At 38.4% G+C, this 23,521-nt stretch overlaps 1 protein-coding gene across 1 annotated transcript in view; it reads left to right on the top strand.

Moving 5' to 3' along the window:
* Positions 1–22,608, top strand: part of LOC136844136 (uncharacterized) — a 67,236-nt gene extending 44,628 nt beyond the window's left edge. Inside the window, exons 6-7 of the mRNA XM_067113150.1 lie at positions 20,994–21,222; positions 22,541–22,608. Of these exons, the coding sequence (XP_066969251.1) occupies positions 20,994–21,222; positions 22,541–22,608 (297 nt within the window). The remainder of the gene's footprint in view (positions 1–20,993; positions 21,223–22,540) is intronic.
* Positions 22,609–23,521: the final 913 nt, after the last annotated feature.

Genomic DNA, 23,521 nt, shown 5'->3' with positions numbered 1-23,521 from the left:
AGTCTTTGTTGTCTATGAGTGTTTTGCAAAATTTGGAATGGTTCCTTATGTTGGATTGTTCTGGGTTGACAATCTGTTCAGTTCGAAGCTAACTCCTCTATGGGCGTTTATGCGTACCCTCAGCAGTTCCTTTGGTACATCCAACGTAAGTCCCTGGTTACACTTTGGGCAGGTATACTTGTAAACGACGTTGGATGTAAACAACGGACTAACTTTGTCCTTGAGATTGAAAAAGGACCCGATGGTGCAAGGATTTTTGGGGATTAATTTTAGGTTCAAGGCAGGCAGTTCTCTCTGAAATAAATTTAGACATTTTTTCCTAAAATTATCGTCATATAGGTAAGGGAACGTTGCAAACATTTTCATTTCTTGTACAGTGTGTGGATGGCCGTGGGTTTTCCATTTTTTTAATTTAAAACCTGTTTAAAGCCCTGAAAAAGAGCTTTGAGGGAATCAGTTGTTTTGAAGTAGTTAGCCAGGTTACGATCTCTTCATGGAAGGTTATCCAATTCGATGAGTGTGTAAAGGCCCTGTGGAGAGAGTAGAAATGGAGTTTAATTTAAAATTAAAATAATAGAAGCTATAAAAATTCGTACCCAAACTTGTGAAAGTATTTTCCTATAAATCCCTGTATAAAAACCTTGTTCATTTCTAGAGACTACAACATCCAGAAACGGCAATTTATTATTAGATTCTTTTTCCAGAGTAAACTTTATGTTCGGGTGTTGAGTATTAATATAGTCTAAAAAAGAGTCAGCATTAAAATCACGTTTGAACAAAGCGAACGTTTCATCGACGTAACGTTTGTAAAACAAGGGGTGGAAAGAAAGAAGGCAACTATCCAGCACCTGCTCTTCCAGAGAGCTCATGAAGATATTGGCGAAAACCGGACCTAAAGGGGAACCCATTGCCATCCCATCCACCTGTCTATACACAATGTCATTAAAAATAAAGGCGGTGTCCAGCACGGCCAATTCTAAAAAATGTTTGAATAACGTCCTGTTAAAATTATGAAATAAAACATCCTCACTAGAAAACAACTTATTTAGAATAATGTCTATGATCTCTCCCACAGGGACGTTTGTGAATAGGGATTCCACATCCAGGCTAACCAATTATAAGTCAGGATCTTCTTTAATAATGTCATCTTTAAAACTAGCTGAGTTCCTAATAGAGCAAATATTTATAGCTAGGGGTTCTAATATTTGTACAAGGTATTTAGCGATATTATAATTTGCTGTATTCATTGAAGAGAGCCTAGGCCACAGTGGGGTACCTAACATGTGCACTTTGAGCAAACCATACATTACTCCATATGACGAACCTGTGACAAAGAGGTTTTGGTAGGTGCGTTCGTCTATGACTTGTTTTGTTTTAATGTCCTTAAGAATCTGATTATCTTATCTTCCGTTTTGATGATATTATATAGATCTGGAGAACCTATTTTTTCGAATTTTGTTCGGTCGTTTACTATGCTTTCCATTTTATTGATATAGTCCTGCTTGTTAAGAACAACCGTACCCTTACCTTTATCTGGTCTAGTAATGATGATATCTTCCTCACTGGCTAAGTTCTTTAAGATGGTGAGGTCATCTCTCTTGAAGAATGGGGTCCATTTAGTTCGTAAACTGCTAAAAGTGCTGTGGGCTAATGACGAAATTTGCGTGGTCAGGTCGGCAACGTGAACTCCCTGTGGTTATGGTGACTCGGGTTCGTCTCTTTGAACGACCGGCAAATCACGGTCTCTTCAAATTTCTTATGTTTGGATGTTATGGCTTCGTAGTTACAAGCACATCCAAAAGTGCATTTGAAAGAATTCGAGAAGTTAAGAGGCATTGTGGCTATTAGAATTACATATGTGTCTGGTAAAAGGTAATAGTGACTAGTAGATTCTACATATATATATATATATATATATAATATATATATATATATATATATATATATATATATATATATATATATATTTAATGTGTGTGTGTGTGTGTGTGTGTGTGTGTGTGTGTGTGTGTGTGTGTTATGTATATATGTATGATATATATATATATATATATATATCTATATATATATATATCTATATATATATATATATATATATATCCTCTATATATATATATATATATATATATATATATATATATATATATATATATATATATATATGTGTGTGTGCTTGTGTGTGTGTATATATATATATATATATATATATATATATATATATATATATATATATATATATATATATATATATATATATATATATATATATATATATATATATATATATATTATGATTAGCAAGAATTCGCTAGCAAATTGCCTCCCCTCCTTTGTTGTTGTTGGTTTTTCTGTTGTGTTTCATTTACTGCCAGCGCCGATCGATAGACCATCTGTCTATCGACTTAAAAACAAGGGTTAAAAGATTAAAGGCGCTCCCATTTTTGATAAAGATCTTTCCTTCGAGGCAAAAGTAATCTGGCTTGGGTGTTTCTCCTACAGGCCAAAACCTCCCCTGCAAGGCAGCAGGTGCAATGAGTCAAAGCATCTGTGTTGGACAGACCCCTGCCCCATAGGAGGGGATAAGGCAGAAACCCACGAGGTCGACACACACACGCGGGCTGGAAGATATGGAAGTGAAGACGCCTCAACACCTGGCCCCATCGATGCCCCTTGCATCCTAACCACGTGGCCCTTCAAAAGTATACTTCTCCTCGTGCCCTTCGACCGTATTCCCTCGAGCCCACACGCCATTGCTTGGAGTTTCGAGGAGTCCCCATCGCCTTGCCCCTTTACGGAAGCCCTTGCATCTCACCACGTGGAAGAAACTCGCCCTCGAAATCGCAAGTCATCCACGGACTGCCTTCTACGCGCCCTCGGAAAATCTGCTAAGGTAAAGTGCCCTGGAAGAGCCCCATTTCAGTCACTTTTTGTCTCGTAATATTTTCTTAAAGAGAAAGCCAGAAATCTCCCTTGTCTAATGTCCGTGCGCCTCTTGCATCGGCAGTATTAATTCTTTATTACTCCTTTGGCACCTCAGTGCAGCTTCGAATTCATTATTCTTTTGTCTATTTTCATTACTGGCGTATAATGTGCATATCTCTCATTTCAGAGGGATCCTATTTCGTGGAAGCTTCTCGGACTGTGTCTGGAATCCCCAGTTTCATTCAATCCAGTTTTCAGGATTCAATCTACTTGAGTTCCTCTTTCCCGTACTAATATCATTTATGTAAATACACTACTTTAAATTTGCCCACGTGTTTTACGTAATATTTCCCTCAGTAACCAGAGCCCTATGCTCATATGAAATTCTCCTTTGTTTTCCTCTCTTTTTACGTTTTCCGTACCCACGAAGTCAGAATCACAAGGCTAAATTAACTTAAATTGTTGCTACCTGTCTCACAGAGCATATTTCAAACTAAAACCACGGAAAAACGTAAAAATGGCGACCTGGCCATAGATCTCGTTTTGCAGTTGCAGTTCCCTAGTGTTGCTTTATTGCATTTGCAACTTGCCAGATCAGCTATTAGCAAAGCTAAGCTGGGTACGAGACAATTACGAACCTTTGTGTAAAACCAGCACACAGATCCAGAAAATTCCACGTAAGTAATGTGTTTAATCTTAGCAAAACCCTTTTACAATCGTGACCGTTCCTAGGAATTAGAAATAGGGACGCATGTAATCACTGAGAGAAAAGAACCGCCGTATTAGATTCGTTAATGCATGCCTTTCAGGATAGGTAGTTAGGAAATAACCAGTGCTAACCATCCTTTGCTTCGAGGAATAGTGCGAAATTCCTCTGTGTTAAAATCCTTGCCATATTCTTGCTTTGAGGAATAGTGCGTGTTAAAAGAAATTCCTCTGTGATAAATTTTACTCTGTGATTTCGATTTTAGCGAACTGTTATTTAGACGCGAATAAAATTCCCACGTGGGACACGACGAAGTCAGCTTGCATTGCTGACAATTCTCTCTCAGTGTAGTTAGAATTCGAGTTAGGTGTTAGGAAAGCGAAATTTAAACTCCGCTTATAGGGAAAATTACTAGGCCGTTGTACTGTTATCCTCTCAGACGACTGGGAAATTCCCGGAATCCCAGACGGTATATAAATATCGGGTTCATTCACCCAGAATCTAAAAATACCTCCGGTGTTGGCCAAACGACCTGCACCCCCACCCCGCCCATGCCCGTGTGTAGCATTTTTTTTTTTTCCCCATTCATTTCCCAGCATACATTTTTCTTTGAGTTTCCCGTTAGTAATTTCTAAGTCCTAAAGGGACGAATCGTAATTCCAAGTCCTAAGTGACTCCTAAAATTCTACGTCGCACGTGGCGAGAATTTCTCCAAATTCCAGTCCTCAGAGACTCCTAAAATTCTACGTCGCACGTGGCGAGAATTTCTCCAAATTCCAGTCCTCAGAGACTCCTAAAATTCTACGTCGCACGTGGCGAGAATTTCTCCAAATTCCAGTCCTCAGAGACTCCTAAAATTCTACGTCGCACGCGTGGCGAGAATTCCTCCAAACTCCAGTCCTCAGAGACTCCTAAAATTCTCGTCACGTGGCGAGAATTTCTCCAAATTCCAGTCCTCAGAGACTCCTAAAATTCTACGTCGCACGTGGCGAGAATTTCTCCAAATTCCAGTCCTCAGAGACTCCTAAAATTCTACGTCGTACGTGGCGAGAATTTCTCCAAATTCCAGTCCTCAGAGACTCCTAAAATTCTACGTCGCACGTGGTGAGAATTTCTCCAAATTCCAGTCCTCAGAGACTTCTAAATTTCGTCGCACGTGGCGAGAATTCCTCAAACTCCAGTCCTCAGAGACTCCTAAAATTCTCAAGACGTTACAAAATCCAACTACGTCACATTTGGCGAGAGAATTTCTCCAAATTCCAGTCCTCAGAGACTCCTAAAATTCTAGTGTTCGTTCGAACAAGAATTTCTGCACTGAGTCTTTGGGAACCCAATCCAACAAAGTCTTTTGAGACATTATATCCCCATTATTTCACACACATCTAAGCCCAACAAACGGGAGGATTTCATTCCAGTCCGCTAGAACAACTCCTTAACTTCAAGATCTGACAGCATGGGCCAAGTCCAAGCGTGACAAAATCCAAGCACGAAGGCAAGAGAACGTGAGACACATAGAGAAAATTCGTTCGCCAAGAACAACCACGTCTTTCCAAGACATATCAAAATTTTAATAAGTCTCCTCAGACTTACTAATCACCTGTCGATTCAGACAGATCCATTCGTGCTGCAGTCTGAACAATTGAGTGTTTCAGATTCCTGCAATTGAGTCTTTCAGACAACCTGAGTCTTTTCAGACATATCCCCATGAGCCCATTATGCCAAGACGGCTAATACCAGAGCCCAACAAAACGAGGATTTCAAATTCTACATGTCCGCTCAAGTTCATGCCAAAATGGACAGAGTCGGGGCAAGATCTGAGAGCATGGGTTCAAGAGTCCTGGAGTGGACGATGCCAAGGCGGAAGGGCAAAGAGAACGTGAAGAGAGAGAGAGAGAACTCGTTGCCTACCACGCCCTTCCCGCAGACGATCGGGGAAACTGGGAAGCCGTGACGCCAAGCAGTTACGAAATTCTGACGAGATTACCCCGAGCGGTGGAGGAGACGTTGGAGAGAGCAGCCCAGAGAAGCAGGCCAGACTTGGTCCGATTGGGCGTACCATTTGGAGCGGGCGTTGACAAAATGGCTCGATTCCGAAGGCGCCACTAACACCGCCGAGGTACTCGAGCGGTTTAAATTCGAGCATTTCCTGCGCTACGCCCTCCTGCCCTCGCCACTCATATAGTGGAAAAAGCCCCAGCAACACTCACCGAGTGTTGCCGAATAGCAGATATGTGGGAAACCTCACCACCCTCAAGAAGGATCCATGGGGCGGAAGATAAATCCCCCGTCCCTCCTCAGAGGTTCAAATTCCCACAAAAATGGGAACTGGCAAGCCCCTAACTTGCCATTATTGCAAGAAAACGGGGCATTCCTCCGAACAGTGCGGAACAAGAAACCGGCCTCTCTCCCGGAAAACCGACAAATAACTCGCCCGCGCCCTCCACAGGGGCAGCGCGGAAAGATTTCAGCCAGACATTTTTGCACGGCGTGCAAGGTTTATGGCCATTCTCCGCATGGGCAAAATGCCCACGCAATAATAAATCAACTACTCCCACCGTCGCCTTGGCCGTCACAGATCCCCAGTCATTAGGGGCCCTCCCACCGAAGGGCCTGTATACGTGCCCCTCCACGAGGTAGCGAGCCCGCGCGCCGAGTCACTGCTTTCGAGGACTCGGGCGCACAAATCTCCCTCATCCGAAGGGACAGAGTTCCCTACGGAGCTATCGTCAATAGACGAAGACTCGTCACGATCGAGGGAATAAATCAATTTAAAATGATACTCCCTACGGTCCAATTGAGAGTCTCAACGACCTCACCAATCCAAAAATTTGCAATCTTGCCAGTAGCAAGCCATCTCCCGGAGGCTATGACGTCATCCTGGGACAGGACTTTCAGTCCCCACCGAAATCACGACAATCTAGGGGTCCCCATTCCCCGAATCATTCGCGGGAGCGAGTAATCCTCCCCGCTTCTCCCTCAGCCAAGACTGGCGCCCCCTGGGTACCAGGAGGACGTGCAGTCCCCACCAGTGCCACCTGAGTACGATGTACAGTGGACCCCTCGATCGATTCCCGATCCATTCCAGTGCCCGGCCCTGCCTCAGTGCCAGTGCCAGGGCCCCAATCAAATCTCCCTTCAGGAGATGCCAAATTCCTGCCGGTGCCACTTGCATGCCCCGAGCAGGGCCCAGCTTCGTCCGTCCTGACCGACGAGCCCAAGAAACCTCTGATAGCGCCTGACTCTGCCCTAGTGCCAGCGCCAGAGCGCTACGCCGATCTCCATTCACGGGATCCAACTCAGGACCCCCTCTCTTCTCCCGGCCTGGCACCGCTACCAGCGTCGGTCAGAGAGACGGTTCCTCCCGACCACCGCGGAAGCTCACCTGCAGGTGCGGCCTCGCAACCCGTGCCTGAGCTGGTCAACAACACCTGCGAGCCGCTCACGCCGCCCCGACCGCCTCCTCTCTGCCTCAGCCCGTCGCCGACGCAATTGCAAGTCAGGATTCTGCCATATCTCCCTTGGCCGATGAACTACAAGAGCGCGACGGATTATGGTAGAACCAGCACGGAACGCCCGCGTCAGCTGTCGCAGCAGCAGGCCCAGGTGGTACTCCGTGCCGCGCCCTCCGGTCGCGGGCCCTCCGCTTCCCGGCCGAGGACGACTGTCCCATTAAGAAAGGCTCGAGGCGAAATTACCACGGGCGTGGGAAATTCCAGGTAGTTTACAAAGAGCTCTAGAGCTCCCATGGCACCTGTGCCGCCATTTCATTTTCGAAGGTCTTGGCACCCCTAATCCAGAAGGGGATGTCAGGCCCTCCTCTATCTTCTTCCGTTCCTCAGGAACTTCTATCTCTTATCACCTTCTATTAATCTTCCCTTAAATTATCCCCACAAGAGGCAATTAAATACGGGATACCATTCCCCACACAATGTATAAATCATTAAGAATAACAGAGTGAGAAGTGGCACGCCCTTGCGCAAATACCTTGGCACCGGAGTGCGTGTCAGCCCCTCCTGAAGGAGTCGCGCCCTTCAGGTGCACTTTCCTCGCCCTGGGACTGAAGTGATAGTCCGGGCCGTAATTTATAGGCAAAGGACGATAAATTCCCGCCTAACACAATAAAACCTCACTCTTTTTCCTTAGTTCTTCTGCCAATATCATTTACTTTCTTTTAGTCATTTATTTATCTTTATTTTAATGAATCGCTGAGTCATAAACTCTTGCCCTTGTGATTTAAATGCCTTTCGTAAGCTCTGAGGGACGTGTCCCGCCTTTCATATGCGGTCAAGTTTTCATTGTAACGTCTTGGTAATTTTCCTTTTGTTATTATTATCCCTTTTCCCCTTCCATTCCTTCCAAGATTGCTGTTTGTCCTACCCCACATCTTTTGTCTGCTTTCCCCGTCATAACATTGAGTAGGCAGTGGACGCATAAAATTAGTGTAGTTTAAGGTTAGCGAATTAAAACCTCGCGAATACTCTCGCCCGCATACAGCTGTCAAAATCCGTGGGGCCGCTAGCGTTGAACGATAGCTGAGCAAAGCACGTTAAAACGAAGATAAATTATCAATGCGAATATGTATAGTCATTACAGTATCGCGTAAAAGGGGATGTCATTTACAAAAATAAACGCTGTTTTTCATTTACACAGCCTCTTCAAGGCAGATTGTACTAACCGCATGCATTTTATCTAAAATTAAGTAACCGTGTATTTTAATTCTTGAACAATAACCTTTCTTTTCATTTGTTGGCCATAGCCTCATATACGTGGTCCTATAATCTTAATTAATTCACAATTGTTCGAGTCACATTATAAAGTTACCAGTGGGTAACCAAATCTAAAGTAATTATTCTTTTGCAAGTGTTTAAATCACTTTGCGTTCTGTTAACGAAAATTGTCCCAATGTGTTATTAAAAGTAACGTCACAGCTTCATAAAACCCTTAGAGTAAAGTTCATTGCAAGGCAGAATGTAGAGTAACGTAAAGCATTTGCCGCTCATTCTGAATATCGATGTACACACCGAAGGAGGTATGTACATCATCTTGTATGGGGAGGTATTATGATTAGCAAGAATTCGCTAGCAAATTGCCTCCCCCCCCTCCTTTGTTGTTGTTGGTTTTTCTGTTGTGTTTCATTTACTGCCAGTGGCCCGATCGATAGACCATCTGTCTATCGACTTAAAAACAAGGGTTAAAAGATTAAAGGCGCTCCCATTTTTGATAAAGATCTTTCCTTCGAGGCAAAAGTAATCTGGCTTGGGTGTTTCTCCTACAGGCCAAAACCTCCCTGCGGGCAGCAGGTGCAATGAGTCAAAGCATCTGTGTTGGACAGACCCCTGCCCCATAGGAGGATAAAAAGCAGAAACCCACGAGGTCTCACACACACGCGGGCTGGAAGATATGGAGTGAAGACGCGTCCCAACACCTGGCCCCATCGATGCCCTTGCATCCTAAACCACGTGGCCCTTTTCCAAAGTATACTTCTCCTCGTGCCCTTCGACCGTATTCCTCGAGCCCACACGCCATTGCTTGGAGTTTCGAGGAGTCCCCATCGCCTTGCCCTTTACGGAAGCCCTTGCATCGCACCACGTGGAAAAAACTCGCCCTCGAAATTGCAAGTCATCCACGGACTGCCTTCACGCGCCCTCGGAAAATCTGCTAAGGTAAAGTGCCCTGAAGAGCCCCATTTCAGTCACGCTTTTGTCTCGTAATATTTTCTTAAAAGAAAGCCAGAAATCTCCCTTGTCTAATGTCCGTGCGCCTCTTGCATCGGCAGTATTAATTCTTTATTACTCCTTTGGCACCCTCAGTGCAGCTTCGAATTCATTATTCTTTTGTCTATTTTCATTACTGGCGTATAATGTGCATATCTCTCATTTCAGAGGGATTCTATTTCGTGGAAGCTTCTCGGACTGTGTCTGGAATTCGATCCAGTAGGAATCTCCTTCAAGTAATCTACTTGAGTTCCTCTTTCCCGTACTGATATCATTTATTTAAATACACTCCTTTAAATTTGCCCACGTGTTTTACGTAATATTTCCCTCAGTAACCAGAGCCCTATGCTCATATGAAATTCTCCTTTGTTTTCCTCTTTTTTACGTTTTCCCGCACCTACCGAAGTCAGAATCATAAGGCTAAATTAACTTAAATTGTTGCTACCTGTCTCACAGAGCATATTTCAAACTAAAACCACGGAAAAACGTAAATATATATATATATATATATATATATATATATATATATATATATATATATATATATATATATATATATATATATATATATATATATATATTCAGTAAGCTACAAAGGTACATAATATCCAATTCGCTCTACCTCGAAATAATATATTTTCATATATGTTACCGAAGGGAATTTTTAGTTGATAATAAGTTCGTCGTCCCGTGGTTCGAACCAGCGAAGAACAAGAACTCAGGACTACATTGGACGCATTTAACCCACGCGGCCAGCAAGTGAGGTATAATGGATATATATCTCCTATATATACAAATCGCCCGTCGAACTCAGGTGTTTTGTATTTAGAGACAACATCCACCCACCTCTGCCATGCTAACCATGCTGTGCGTTTGTCACATGCAGCCATATTATGACTTTTTGTCACATCACCGTGATTCATATACAGTCAGTAAGCTACAAACGTCCTTTAATATCCAATTCGCTCTACCTCGGAAATAATATATTTTCATATATGTTACCGAAGGGGAATTTTTTAGTTGATAATAAGTTCTCGTCCCATGGGCTTGAACCAGCGAAGGACAAGAACTCAGGACTACAGTGGACGATTTAAGACAAACACCGGCCGGCAAGTGCGAGGTATAAGTGGATATAATCTCCCATATACAAATCCCCCCGTCGAACTCAGGTGTTTGTATTTAGAGACGATATACAATAATCTCTGCCATGCTAACTGTATCGTGCGTTTGTCGGACACAGCCATATTAGGACTTTTTATCACATCACCGTGATTCATATACAATCATACAATCAGTAAGCTACAAACTTCCTTTAATATCCAAGTTTGATCTACATCGAAAAATAATATATTTTCATATATGTTACCGAAGGGGAATTTTTAGTTGATAATAAGTTTATTCATGGCCCGAACCAGCGAAGACGGACAAGAACTCAGGACTACAGTGGACGCATTTAACCACGTTGGCCAGCAATTGAGGAATAAGTGAATATCGTCTCCCATATACCATCGCATGGGTCGAACTCAGGTGTTTGTATTTAGAGATGATATCCACCCACCTCTGCCATGCTAACCGTGTAGTGAGTTTGTCGATACACAGCCATATCATGAGTGTTTTATCACATCACTGTGATTCATATACAATCAGTAAGCTACAAACGTCCTTAATATGACGGCGCTGGCTCTACCTCGGAAATAACACATTTTATATATGTTACCAAGGGGAATTTTTTAGTTGATAATAAGTTCGTCGTCCCGTGGGCTCGAACCAGCAGTACTGACAAGAACTCAGGACTACAGTGGATGCATTTAACCTATACCAGCAAGTGAGGTAAGTGGATATCGCCTCCATATACAAATCGCCCGTCAAAATCAGGGGGTTAAATCAGTCCACTGTAGTCCTGAGTTTTGTCCTTGCTAGTTCGAGCCCACGGGACGACGAACTTATTATCAACTAAAAATTCTCTTCCTTAACATATATGAAAATATATTATTTCCGAGGTAGAGCGAATTGATATTAAAGGACGTTTGTAGCTTACTGATTGTATATGAATCACGGTGATGTGGATAAAAGTCATGATATGGCTGCGTGCAACAAACGCACTACACGGTTAGCATGGCAGAGGTGGGTGGATGTTGTTCTAAATACAAACACCTGAGTTCGACTGGCGATTTGTATATGGGAGACAATGTCCACTTATATCATCACAAGCTGGCCGCGTGGGTTAAATGCGTCCACTGTAGTCCTGAGTTCTTGTCCTTCGCTGGTTCGAGCCTAGATACGGGACGATTTAACTTATTATCAACTAAAAATTCCTTCGGTAACATATAAGCAAATTGAACATATATTATTTCTGAGGTAGAGTCTTTCCGAATTGATATTAAAATGACGTTTGTAGCTTACTGGTTGTATATGAATCACGGTGATGTGATAAAAGTATATATATATATATATATATATATATATATATATATATATATATATATATATATATATATATATATATATATATATATATATATATATATGTGTGTGTGTGTGTGTGTGTGTGTGTGTACAGGCACTCAAAATATTTTGCAACATGTTCCAGAAGGTTTGTTCACCTAACAGTAATTTGTTCTTTTTTTGATATTTACAAGGAAATGTAATTTTCTTATTCGACTTTGGTTATTAATCATACGGTTAACAATATAAAAAAGAATGGTGAGTGAAAAATTCATATTACGAAAAATGACGAAACATTTTGAAAAATTTCACTTCAGATATTTGGGCAAAAGAGTCAAAGAGGAAACTATATTTCGAATCCAGATAAAAGCTTATTGACTAATAAAATAATATTGAATAACCATCAATGAAATTATATATAAATAATGAAAGAAAGATTTCAACCATTATTGTTGTAAAAACAAAAAGAAAAAATCTTGTAACGTCGTATGTTATCGTGTGACTCCACATTCGGGCAGGAAAATTAAAGTAAACTGTCTCGTCACTTGCACCAATAAGATGAGCAACAGACTCAGCTGCACCACAATCATTAGCTTGCATAACACTAATGTCTCTATTGTAGATATTGCTCTGCACCTTAGCGTAAATTAAACAACCATGTATAGAGGAATAAAACAACAGAGAGAACGAGGAAATATGATAAATTCATTGTAAAAAGTGGAGGATGTCCCCATTGTTGCACTATTGTTAAGGATCATCATCGGATGATCACTGAAGGAGCTCCGCCTAACTCCCCTGACAAGCCGGTGTTGCTCAAGTTGTTGCTCAAACCATCCGTAACAGGCTACATGAGACCAAAATATTATTTCATCATACTCCTGCCAAGAAACATCAGCGAAACATGAAGAATAGAGGCTAGGGTTGGCGTTATAATATAATCCAGTGGCCTGATGATTTCTGTAAGAATCATCTTTTGCGATGAGGAGGAGACATTCTCCACTGATGAGCATGGTAGTCTTTTTACTGCTGGCAGTTTAGCATTAACTAAATTATGTTGAACTTCTGGCTAATTTTAATGGTTTAGAAACTCAGATAATGCGAAATACAAAAATAGGCGTTAAATATTCGCTTAACTTCATAAGAGGCATAAAAAAGATAGGCCTAAGTAAAATGAAAAAAATGAGAAATTACACATGATAATTCAGTATAGATATATATATATATATATATATATATATATATATATATATATATATATATATATATATATATATATATATATATATTGTTATTGTTATGGTGGCCCCCTGCTCACTATAAATTATCAAAAATTATTATGATTCCTATAAATTTCAGAGCATTAGACCAGCCATAAGGTATCCCCTTTTACACACATCTCATGTAAAAATAAAATTAATATACTGTATATACCAGATCCAGGTTGTATGAATACCCTGATTTCTTATGAAAAAAAAATAAAACAAGGATTTATTCTTTCCTTAAACAAACACTTCTTACAGGCAGATTTTCAAAAGAACTAATTTATGACTTTAAATATTTCTGTTAAACCTACAAAGTCGGGATCCTCAGCAAAACACTGTACACTCAAAGAGAAATAAGAAAAATCCAAACATTTCTAAAATAACAATATTTATTAATGAAATAAAGATAGTCGTAAATGATGGTTGGGGCTAGAAACCACATTCAACTACAAAAACAAAACACAAGCATTCCCCATTCACCTACGCTAACATGTATACCGACAGGAGGAGGGAAAGTCACAGAGGGAGAAAGAAAAAAACAACAAACTCACGGTGGCAAAAAAAACAAACATACGAAAGTAGAAGGCAAAGATAGAAAAAAACAACCCTTAATTCTAATTATAACAATCAAATACCTTAAACTAACTTACAGTAATAACATCAGTCTTTATCTAAATCACTTATATATAAAATCAAAACTGTTGAATACACTTGAAGATGATTCTGCCGATTACCATCAGCAGCTCAAAACGTCTATAACACCAGACAGCTTCAGTGAAAAACCTTTACATGCATACGCTCTTACCAGAGGTAGGTCTCCCTACGATCATCACAGATCACAATGAAGTTGATTCCGCCAGCAACAATTCTCGCGTCCATAGCACGACAGCGTCAACAGTCTCACAAAATGCCACTATCAATATTTATGCTTACCGGAGGTAAGTCTCCCTACCGACGCTGTAACGCTCCACAACAGCGAAGAGGTTTGGAGAAAGCTGCAACAGAGGTGATCGCCGTGATCATAGCTTGCACCATATATGATGGCTGTACCCTCACGCGGTACAGGTCTCAAAAGGGCAGACGCAGACGACGAGTCATTGTATACCCACAGGAAACAGGAAGGAGCAAAGCTGAATCAAGCTGTGGCACTATATGGACCTGCCGCAAAGCACACGAAAGGGGCAGACAACGGCAAGACTCAAAAATACAGCAGACCTCTCGCTCAGACAACTGGGGCGAAACTCCACGGGAGACGAAGATCCTACACACACCCCACCTCCACTGCATCACCCAACAACTCAAAAATATGAAATTAAAAGAGAAAATGATCCCACATGGGTGTGTTACCAGTAACAAGTGAAATACCCGATGGTGGGGAAAAAAGAACAGCCCAAACCTTCATTTAACGGCAAAAGGTAAACAAAAGTTAAAGTTTAACAGTTATGTTACTGGGCTAAAAAAATGACTTACGTTAGCTTTTCATGATAATTCCCCACCGCAAGGGAAAAATTATGCAATAATTTTTATTTATAAAGCAACTAAAAACTCAAAATTTACTTTATTCATTACTCTACAGAACTAGTGAAAAACAAATGTAGCAAAAATAATACAAATATGCCTGGAAGAAAAGCAGAAAGAAGTTCCATTATTAGTTCTACAATTCATCATTGGAAAAATATTAGCCGAAGCAGAGTCAAAGTTCTCCTGGGGAAAGAAAGTTCCAAATTTAAAACCTTGACCTTACTCAAGTCTCCAGTAGTAGGATCTTCAGGCATTGCAAGCCCTTTAACAATTCAATTACCCATTTTCCTTTCTAATGCTTTCTTTTGTAAATATAATTCCTTAATTTATCCCAAGTGTTTATGTAACATTTCCTTATGATGTAGTGCCTTCAGCTCCTAAAACCATCCCTTGTTCTTTTTTTTTTACGATTTCCCTTTATGCAAGTCAGAACTCCAAGGCCAATTAAATAAATTTTCTGTTGCTGGCCTGTAAATATAAAAAAAAATCAGTGAGTGTGTTCATCGTGTCTCTATGCCATATTGTCCCGCGAGTCTCTGAGAGTGGGCCGTTGTTCATCTGTCCTTTTATGCCATCTGCTGGGGGCAGGGGGCAAGTTCTTCGATAGAGAGTTGAGTCATTTCACTTGTGCCCGCGGCGGGGAGGGCGTGCGATGGGCTTGCCTGGAAATACTCGGCCAGACAGATTCACTCTTGCCTCGAAGAAGGAATTAGCTACTTAACAGGAGTGGCCCACAACCATACTTAATCCCTTGCCATCCTGGCCATGCTGACCAATTGTCCAGCTCAGACTGATAGATAGGTAGGCATGCATGTCGATAGACAGATGTCTATCGATAGATTGGCAGGCAGAAAACGAAAAGGGAGCAATTTGCTGCGAATTCTTGCTAATTTTAATATATATATATATATATATATATATATATATATATATATATATATATATATATATATATATATATATATACATATACACACACACACATATATATATGTATATATATATATATATATATATATATATATATATATATATATATATATATATATATATATATATATATATATATATATATATATATATATATATATATATGTATATATGTATATATATATATATATATATATATATATATATATATATATATATATATATATATATATATATATATATATATATATATATATATATATATATATATATATATATATATATATATATATATATATATATATATATACATATACACACACACACACACACACATATATATATATATATATATATATATATATATATATATATATATATATATATATATATATATATATATATATATATATATATATATATATATATATATATATATATATATATATATACATATACACACACACACACACACACACACACACACATATATATATATATATATATATATATATATATATATATATATATATATATATATATATATATATATATATATATATATATGTATGCATTTATATATTTAATATATACACTGTATATATATATATATATATATATATATATATATATATATATATATATATATATATATATATTTTATTTTTTTTTATTTTTAGAGTTTTTTTTAGAACAATCATTCACAGATTGTTAGATTGTTCCCTTGTTTTGGGTGTTGTCTCCTTACCAGTTGGTAATTTGTTTTGTGTGTGCGAAGTTGACGTCTGTCGCCTTCGTATTGACTGCAGCAGTTGGGTTTGGCAGGCAGTGAGTCAGGTTTCAGCAGCATAGCACAAGGAGTCATTTTTGCAGCAGGTATCATATTACCTGTTGGCCGTGGTAGCAGAGGATGGTTGGGTGACTAAACTAGTCATCTGGGGAATTGGTTCCTGTTTGGCAGCAGATTTGCTGTCTCGACATTTCTGCCGTCTTCATCTGTGTGTTGGATGTGTTCCTGTTTGTAGTCACTGGCTGCTTCGATGATTGCATGGAGTTCGTCTGAATCTTCATCCTCTTTGACAGCTGGGTCTGTCTCGACGTCTCTATGGAGATAGTCTGTTTTTTTTGTATTGTGCCACCCTGAGTTAGTGTGTTTTTTGTGATGCTTGAGTATGTTGTTTATGCTGTTTATTGTTTATTATGTTGTAAGTTGTGGTTCCCCATTATTTATGCTGCCTGTTGTTTATTTGTAATGTATGCTGCCTGTTGTTTATGTGTAATGTAACTACTTGGTTATGTGATGAAGCTGAAGTGTTTGTCGATTTGTATTTTATTGTTGACTGAGTTAATGCGATGATTGCCATGTTTGTTTGTTCAGTGCCATTGATGTTACTCGTTTTTGGTAGAGTAACTCAGTTTTAGCTACATTTGTTTTTTTGATTTCTAACTCTGTTAATTATGTGATTTGTTTAATACCAAACCGACTCACTTGTACATAATGTATATAACTTTATTGTAATAAATTAGTTTTAAGGTGCTTTAGTGGTTTTGTTACGCTCCTTCCTCTATGGTTTGTCATGACTGCTGCCAGTCATTCCAGTCCCGTACTTTTTTTCGTATTTAAGAACCTGCTGAACCGACTGCGGCTCATTACATTGGCGACCGCGACAGGATCGGTTCTGTTTTGTCTGGCAGGGTAGTGGTGGCAGTGGAGGAGAGAGAGAGAGAGTGTGTAAAGAGAAAAATATTTTGTGCAATTTTTTTTTCTGCTGGGTAAGTAGGTGTGGTGTTTAGAGGTTTTTTTTTTTTTAGAACAATCATTCAAAGATTGTTAGATTGTTCCCTTGTTGTGGGTGTTGTCTCCTTACCCGTTGGTAATTTGTTTTTGTGTGCGAAGTTGACGTCTGTCACCTTCGTATTGACTGCGGCAGTCGGGTTTGGTATGGCAGCGAGTCAGGTCTCAGCAGCATAGCAGTAAGGTGTCCTTATTTTTGCAGCAGGTATCATGTTACCTGTTGGCTGTGGTAGCAGAGGATGGCTGGGTGACTAAACTAGTCATCTGGGGAATTGGTTCCTGTTTGGCAGCAGATTTGCTGTCTCGACATTTCTGCCATCTTCATCTGTGTGTTGGATGTGTTCCTGTTTGCAATCACTGGCTGCTTCGATGATTGCATGGAGTTCGTCTGAATCTTCATCCTCTTTGACAGCTGGGTCTGTCTTGACATCTTTATGGGGATAGTTTTTTTTTTTTTTTTTGTATTGTGCTACCCTGAGTTAGTGTGTTTTTTTTATGCTGCTTGAGTATGTTGTTTATGCTGTTTATTGTTGATTATGTTGTAAGCTATGCTCTCCTATTATTTATGCTGCCTGTTGTTTATTTGTAATGTATGCTGCCTGTTGTTTATTTGTAATGTAACTACTTGGTTATGTGATGTAGCTGAAGTGTTTGTTGATTTGTATTTTATTGTTGACTGAGTTAATGTGATGATTACCATGTTTGTTCATTCAGTGCTATTGCTGTTACTGGTTTTTGGTAGAGTAACTCAGTTTTAGCTACAATTGTTTTTTTTTTATTTCTGACTCTGTTAATTATGTGATTTGTTTAATACCAAACCGACTCACTTGTACATAATGTATATAACTTTATTGCAATAAATTAGTTTTAAGGTGCTTTAGAGGTTTTGTTGCGCTCCTTCCTCTGTGGTTTATCATGACTCCTGCCAGTCATTCCAGTCCCGTACTTTTTATTGTATATAAGAATCTGCTGAATGGACTGCAGTTATATATATATATATATATATATATTACAATATATATACATATATATATATATATATATATATATATATATATATATATATATATATATATATATATATATATATATATATATATATGTGTGTGTGTGTGTGTGTGTGTGTGTGTGTGTGTGTGTATTGTAATGAACTGCAGTCGGTTCAGCAGATTCTTAAATACAAAAAAAAGTATGGGACTGGAATGACTGGCAGCAGTCATGACAAGCCACAGAGGAAGGAGCGTAACAAAACTACTAAAGCACCTTAAAACTAATTTATTACAATAAAGTTATATACATTCATTTCAAGGATAGAATCAGCCCCCTGTTTACCTCTCGTGTAATCTACAAATATACCAGTCCCAGATGTAATCTAAGCACATACATCGGATGTACCAGGAGGCTGCTAAAGATCCGAATCTCCTTTCACCAGGGGATTAGCTACAGAACAGGTAGTCGACTATCTAATCCTAATCATTCGAATGTGAGAAACCATAGCAAGGCTTGCATAACACACATAGACACCAAGGACTTTAGTATTGTGGGAAGAGCATGAAGTATGGAGGAACTGACCACCCTTGAATTTGTAAAGATCAAATTGAAAGTCCCTACCCTCAATCACCAATCAGCATCAACCCAACTGTTTATTGCATAGTTTGCTCTTGTTTTTAGTCTCTGTGTCTGTGCTCCCCCACCTCCCCACTCTATCCCCCCCTCCAGTTCTGCATTCTTGTTGGTCTTCTTTATGCTACCATTGTGGGTAGCTGTTTTGCGCTTCTTGCCTCCGCTCTTGGTTTTTCAACTTGTTCTGTTTTTTTTAACTGCTAATGCGGTGTAAATAAGTATGTAATGTGTATATATCTCATTTTTTACGCAAATACTGTTTATTTTAATCGCTATTTCAGCCTGGAAGATGTATCGAGCAATATGAAACGTCAGCATTTTAATAAATGTATAGAAAACAAAATGCTTTTCCATAGCTCCATTATGTATACATGCACACACACACATTAAACATATATGTATATATATATATATATATATATATATATATATATATATATATATATATATATATATATATATATATATATATATATATATATATATATATATATATAAATTAGTGTTTGAATAAGACAAAATTCATGGTGTCTGACAAACTCAGTTGTTCAGAATGAATGAAAATTAGTATGTCTGAATAAGACATAGAGGGTTAACAAAGCGGTGATGCCAACTTTCTCTTTTTTGGCTCCTCCCTTGCTTTGCTTCATGCCTTAGGCAGTCATTTGGACAGAGAGAGGGGATAAGCTTATCCATTTTGGGGAATGAAGGAGAGAGTTTATGAAGGGGCGAGTGGAAACCCTCAGTTCTAGTAATTAAAACCATTGAAATCAATTTTACTTCTTTCTCAGCTACATTACAGATGTTAAAACAGACACAGGTGGTTCGGAGCGAGGTCCCATTCGTTTCTTTCATTTAAGTAAGATTTTATTGTGGCTACCCTTACTTCCTGCATTATACTGCTTCCTCTTCGACTTAATCGCAGATATAATCAACGCTTACATTCGGGAAAAAAATAATACAACTAAATTCATGAGCACATATGAAGACATTTTCAGCTGAACTGCAATGGTCGTAGTGTGAGTCAAGACAGCAGAGAGAAAAAGCAAAAACAGAGGTTTGAAGAATGTCCATGTTACTGTTTATTTTTTTTTTTTTTTTTAGGGATACCGATAGTACACAGAATATACCAAGAATGTTGGCCCCTTGCCGGTGTGTCATGTCAACAGACCACAAAAAATTCTATAATGCAAAGACGAAACATTACGAATTACTAAAACATATTAACAATGTCTTTTTTTTTTGAAAGAGGAGAAATTAGGTGTGTGGGAATGACAGGAGAGAAGACGATAATTGCCATAAGAAACCTATAAACTGAGTGGCATGAGTGAAAAATTACTGTTTTTCCAGATAACCTTGGGAAACTTTATAAGGTTATGTAGCATAACAGTAATAGGAACACAGATGAGTAGTTTCCATAACTTCATCCCGAAGAGTTTATTACAACTGAACGGTAACTGTGAGTCTGAATCAAAGCTCCCAGAATTTGCCACCACACTGTTATTTTTCGAAGAAAGTGAAAACCAATGCCTGCAGAGCCAGGATTCATCTCGTTCAGAGATATACGGAAGGATTACTTCGCGGTTCAGTTGCTATTTTAAATTTCAGATGATGGTTTTTACAGTTGAGTGGTTTCATCCCTTCATACCATATGAGTCACTCAGACCATTTTAACAGTCACAGAATTTTTTTTAAGGGTTTATTATTGAAATAGATTTTGTTCAGTCTTTTCATTGAGATTTTTTCTGACATATCATATGTAAGTATTGTCCTTGATGATAAAGAGAAACATATTATGACATTCTCTTTTTGAAATTTACCATAGTGCCATTAAAAGCTTCTTTCATGCTATTCTAGTTCTAATGAGAAGTAACTCCACTCAAACTATGTGCCACATTGTTCCATTTTTAATTAAATGCTAATGACCGTAGTACATTTTAAGGCACGCTTTAACTTCTGTTGTTAGCAGTTTCATATTCTATTTTTCCTCCAATTTGTTGCCACTGTCATACCAGCCTTAAGGTACATTGACGAATGGGCTAAGTTCTTTGACAATGGTCTTTCCTTATTCACAGGCCTCTCAAGAGACAGTGATTTTATATCCAGGAGAGACGGATAGTTTAGGTCGGGTGTCATCCTGGTCGGGGCTTCAGATGTGGCTCAGCCACCACCATTTCTCCAGAGGAATTCTCGTCCTTCGGTGCACAGCATCCATCCTGGATTATTATAGCCGGTCTTCGGAGATAGCCATCACGAGCGCTGATTACGTCGATGTTGTGCCGAGGGAGAGGGCATCCACGGGAGGTGTGTTAGTGACACGTTGTCTCAGACGTATTTAGATAGACTGTCATGCATATATAATATATATATATATATATATATATATATATATATATATATATATATATGTGTGTATATATATATGTGTATATATGTATATATATATATATATATATATATATATATATATATATATATATATATATATATATATATATATATATATATATATATATATATATATATATATATATATATATATATATATATATATATATATATATATATATATATATATATATATATATATATATATATATATATATATATATATATATATATATATATATATATATATAGTTTTATCAATATTTTATTAATAAATATATATATATATATATATATATATATATATATATATATATATATATACTGAAGTTTTTATCAATAGTTATAAGTTTTATCTCAGACACGTTTTAAGTATTTTTTTAATTCAACTTCGTATCTTCCATTATACCCTGTCTTTGTAGGTCCAATTTTTTTTCATTTCACAGAACAATGCACCGCTAAATTAATCAGATTTTGTTGAAGTAACAACATTACTACTGGTTAAAAGGTATTAAGTTTTTATACCTTTGAGATTATCTAAAAATATCCCAGTGACCAACTACGTGTCATGAGAGTAATGAAGCTGTGTACTAAAAATATGCTTCAAATGTGTCAAATCTGATCCATTAGTAAGACAGTCTAAATTATCATTTGTTTTAGGGTAGCATTTTTATAATAAACAGTTTAGATGACTTTTGTGTTCAGTTCGTTCTAATCTCATGAAAAGGTAAATCACGACAGGTTAATTAAAGTGGTAGACTGAAGTGAACATAATCATCTGTGTTCTTTTTAACTTTTGAATACCATTTTACTAAGCCAGAGTTCTCTTGCTACATCCTGTCCGATATCTGTGTTCAGAAGACAAAATTGGCAGCTCATTATTTACATTATCCCAAAGAAACGAAGGTGTGCAACTATGCACCGATGAATTATACTATTAGTCAAATGGCGCATAAATTATCAAAATATTACGATGAGTGTTCTTCCTTTTCATTTTTTATACGATTCGGTCATTTTGTAGATGATGTTTGCACAGCTAAGATCCACAGTGCAGGATGAGCCTTTGAAATTAGGAATCATTATACAACCAGTTTTTAAGAAGATTTTTTTAAATGCACATTTTACCTCCATGTTATACGCAATTCATTTATCATCCTGAGTTGTTTTGTATGTTCAGTGCTCTTTTTTATCGTTAGCAGTGGCATTAATCTTATCTTACCTGTTACCTTTTCAGGAGCAGAGACATTGTCGGTAGCTCTGTTCCTACTGCTGCTGCTCTTGTTGGCTAATCTGGCCACATGAAAGCAGCGGCTGATGATCTACTGGAACTGTCCCGTGGATTCCAGCCTCTGGATTGGCTTTCACCCAGCACTTCTTCGTGGATACCGTCGTTCCAGTCTCGTTTCACTCTCGTATTCATTTAAGTGTCTATGAGGATGAGAATATCAAGACCCCTTCTGCATTGCACTTATCCTTCGTCTAGACTTCAGTAAGTTCTCTCTGATGTAACGGTGTTTGATGTAAGTGAAATGACGTGCGGAGACCCGGTGACATGAAAATGGAAAAAAAAGTCAGATACTTGCTTGGTTTTGAACAGGATGTGAAGTGGCGAAGAGTGTCAGTGATTTGATTCTCTTCTGTCCGTCCGTGACTGAAGAGGGACGAGGGCATATTGCGAATTCAAAATTGATTCAAAAGATTCTCTCTAACTGCCAGTTTGGGAGAGAGAAGAGTAGCCGTTAGGGGACGGGTGTTGAACAATAAATCACAATAGGTCTGACAGAAGCTGCATACCAAAATGTAGTTCTTCCTTTACAGAACACCCCTCTCTATCTTCCAGTCAAGGGAAAGAAGCAGAACTGGATGGGCAGAAATAAAGAATAAAAAATAAACTTATTTGGAAGAGTAGATTTCTTTTTTAGTCAAAAGAGATTGGTAACAGAAGTGTCAGAAATGAAAAGCAATTCGTGTACAAGCAATACCTTTAAACTTATGAGTTGCATTGTTTTGGGGATATATTCACCTTTGGTATACGGTCTTTGCAAATCTTCTTGATATAGGAAGCATAAGTAAAAACATATGAAAATGAAATAATGATAACTACTGATAGCAAGATTCATTACGGCAAAATGAGAACTAATGGTAAAACAGATTAAGTACAACGAACTCAGAAAGGTAAAACTACGAAGAACCGAAACTTTAGTAGATATTAGAC

Source organism: Macrobrachium rosenbergii, chromosome 12, assembly GCF_040412425.1.
Source record: "Macrobrachium rosenbergii isolate ZJJX-2024 chromosome 12, ASM4041242v1, whole genome shotgun sequence".
Classification (NCBI taxonomy): Eukaryota; Metazoa; Arthropoda; class Malacostraca; order Decapoda; family Palaemonidae; genus Macrobrachium; species Macrobrachium rosenbergii.
Note: the sequence above shows the minus strand (reverse complement) of the source record. Positions and strands in the feature narration are given on the sequence as shown.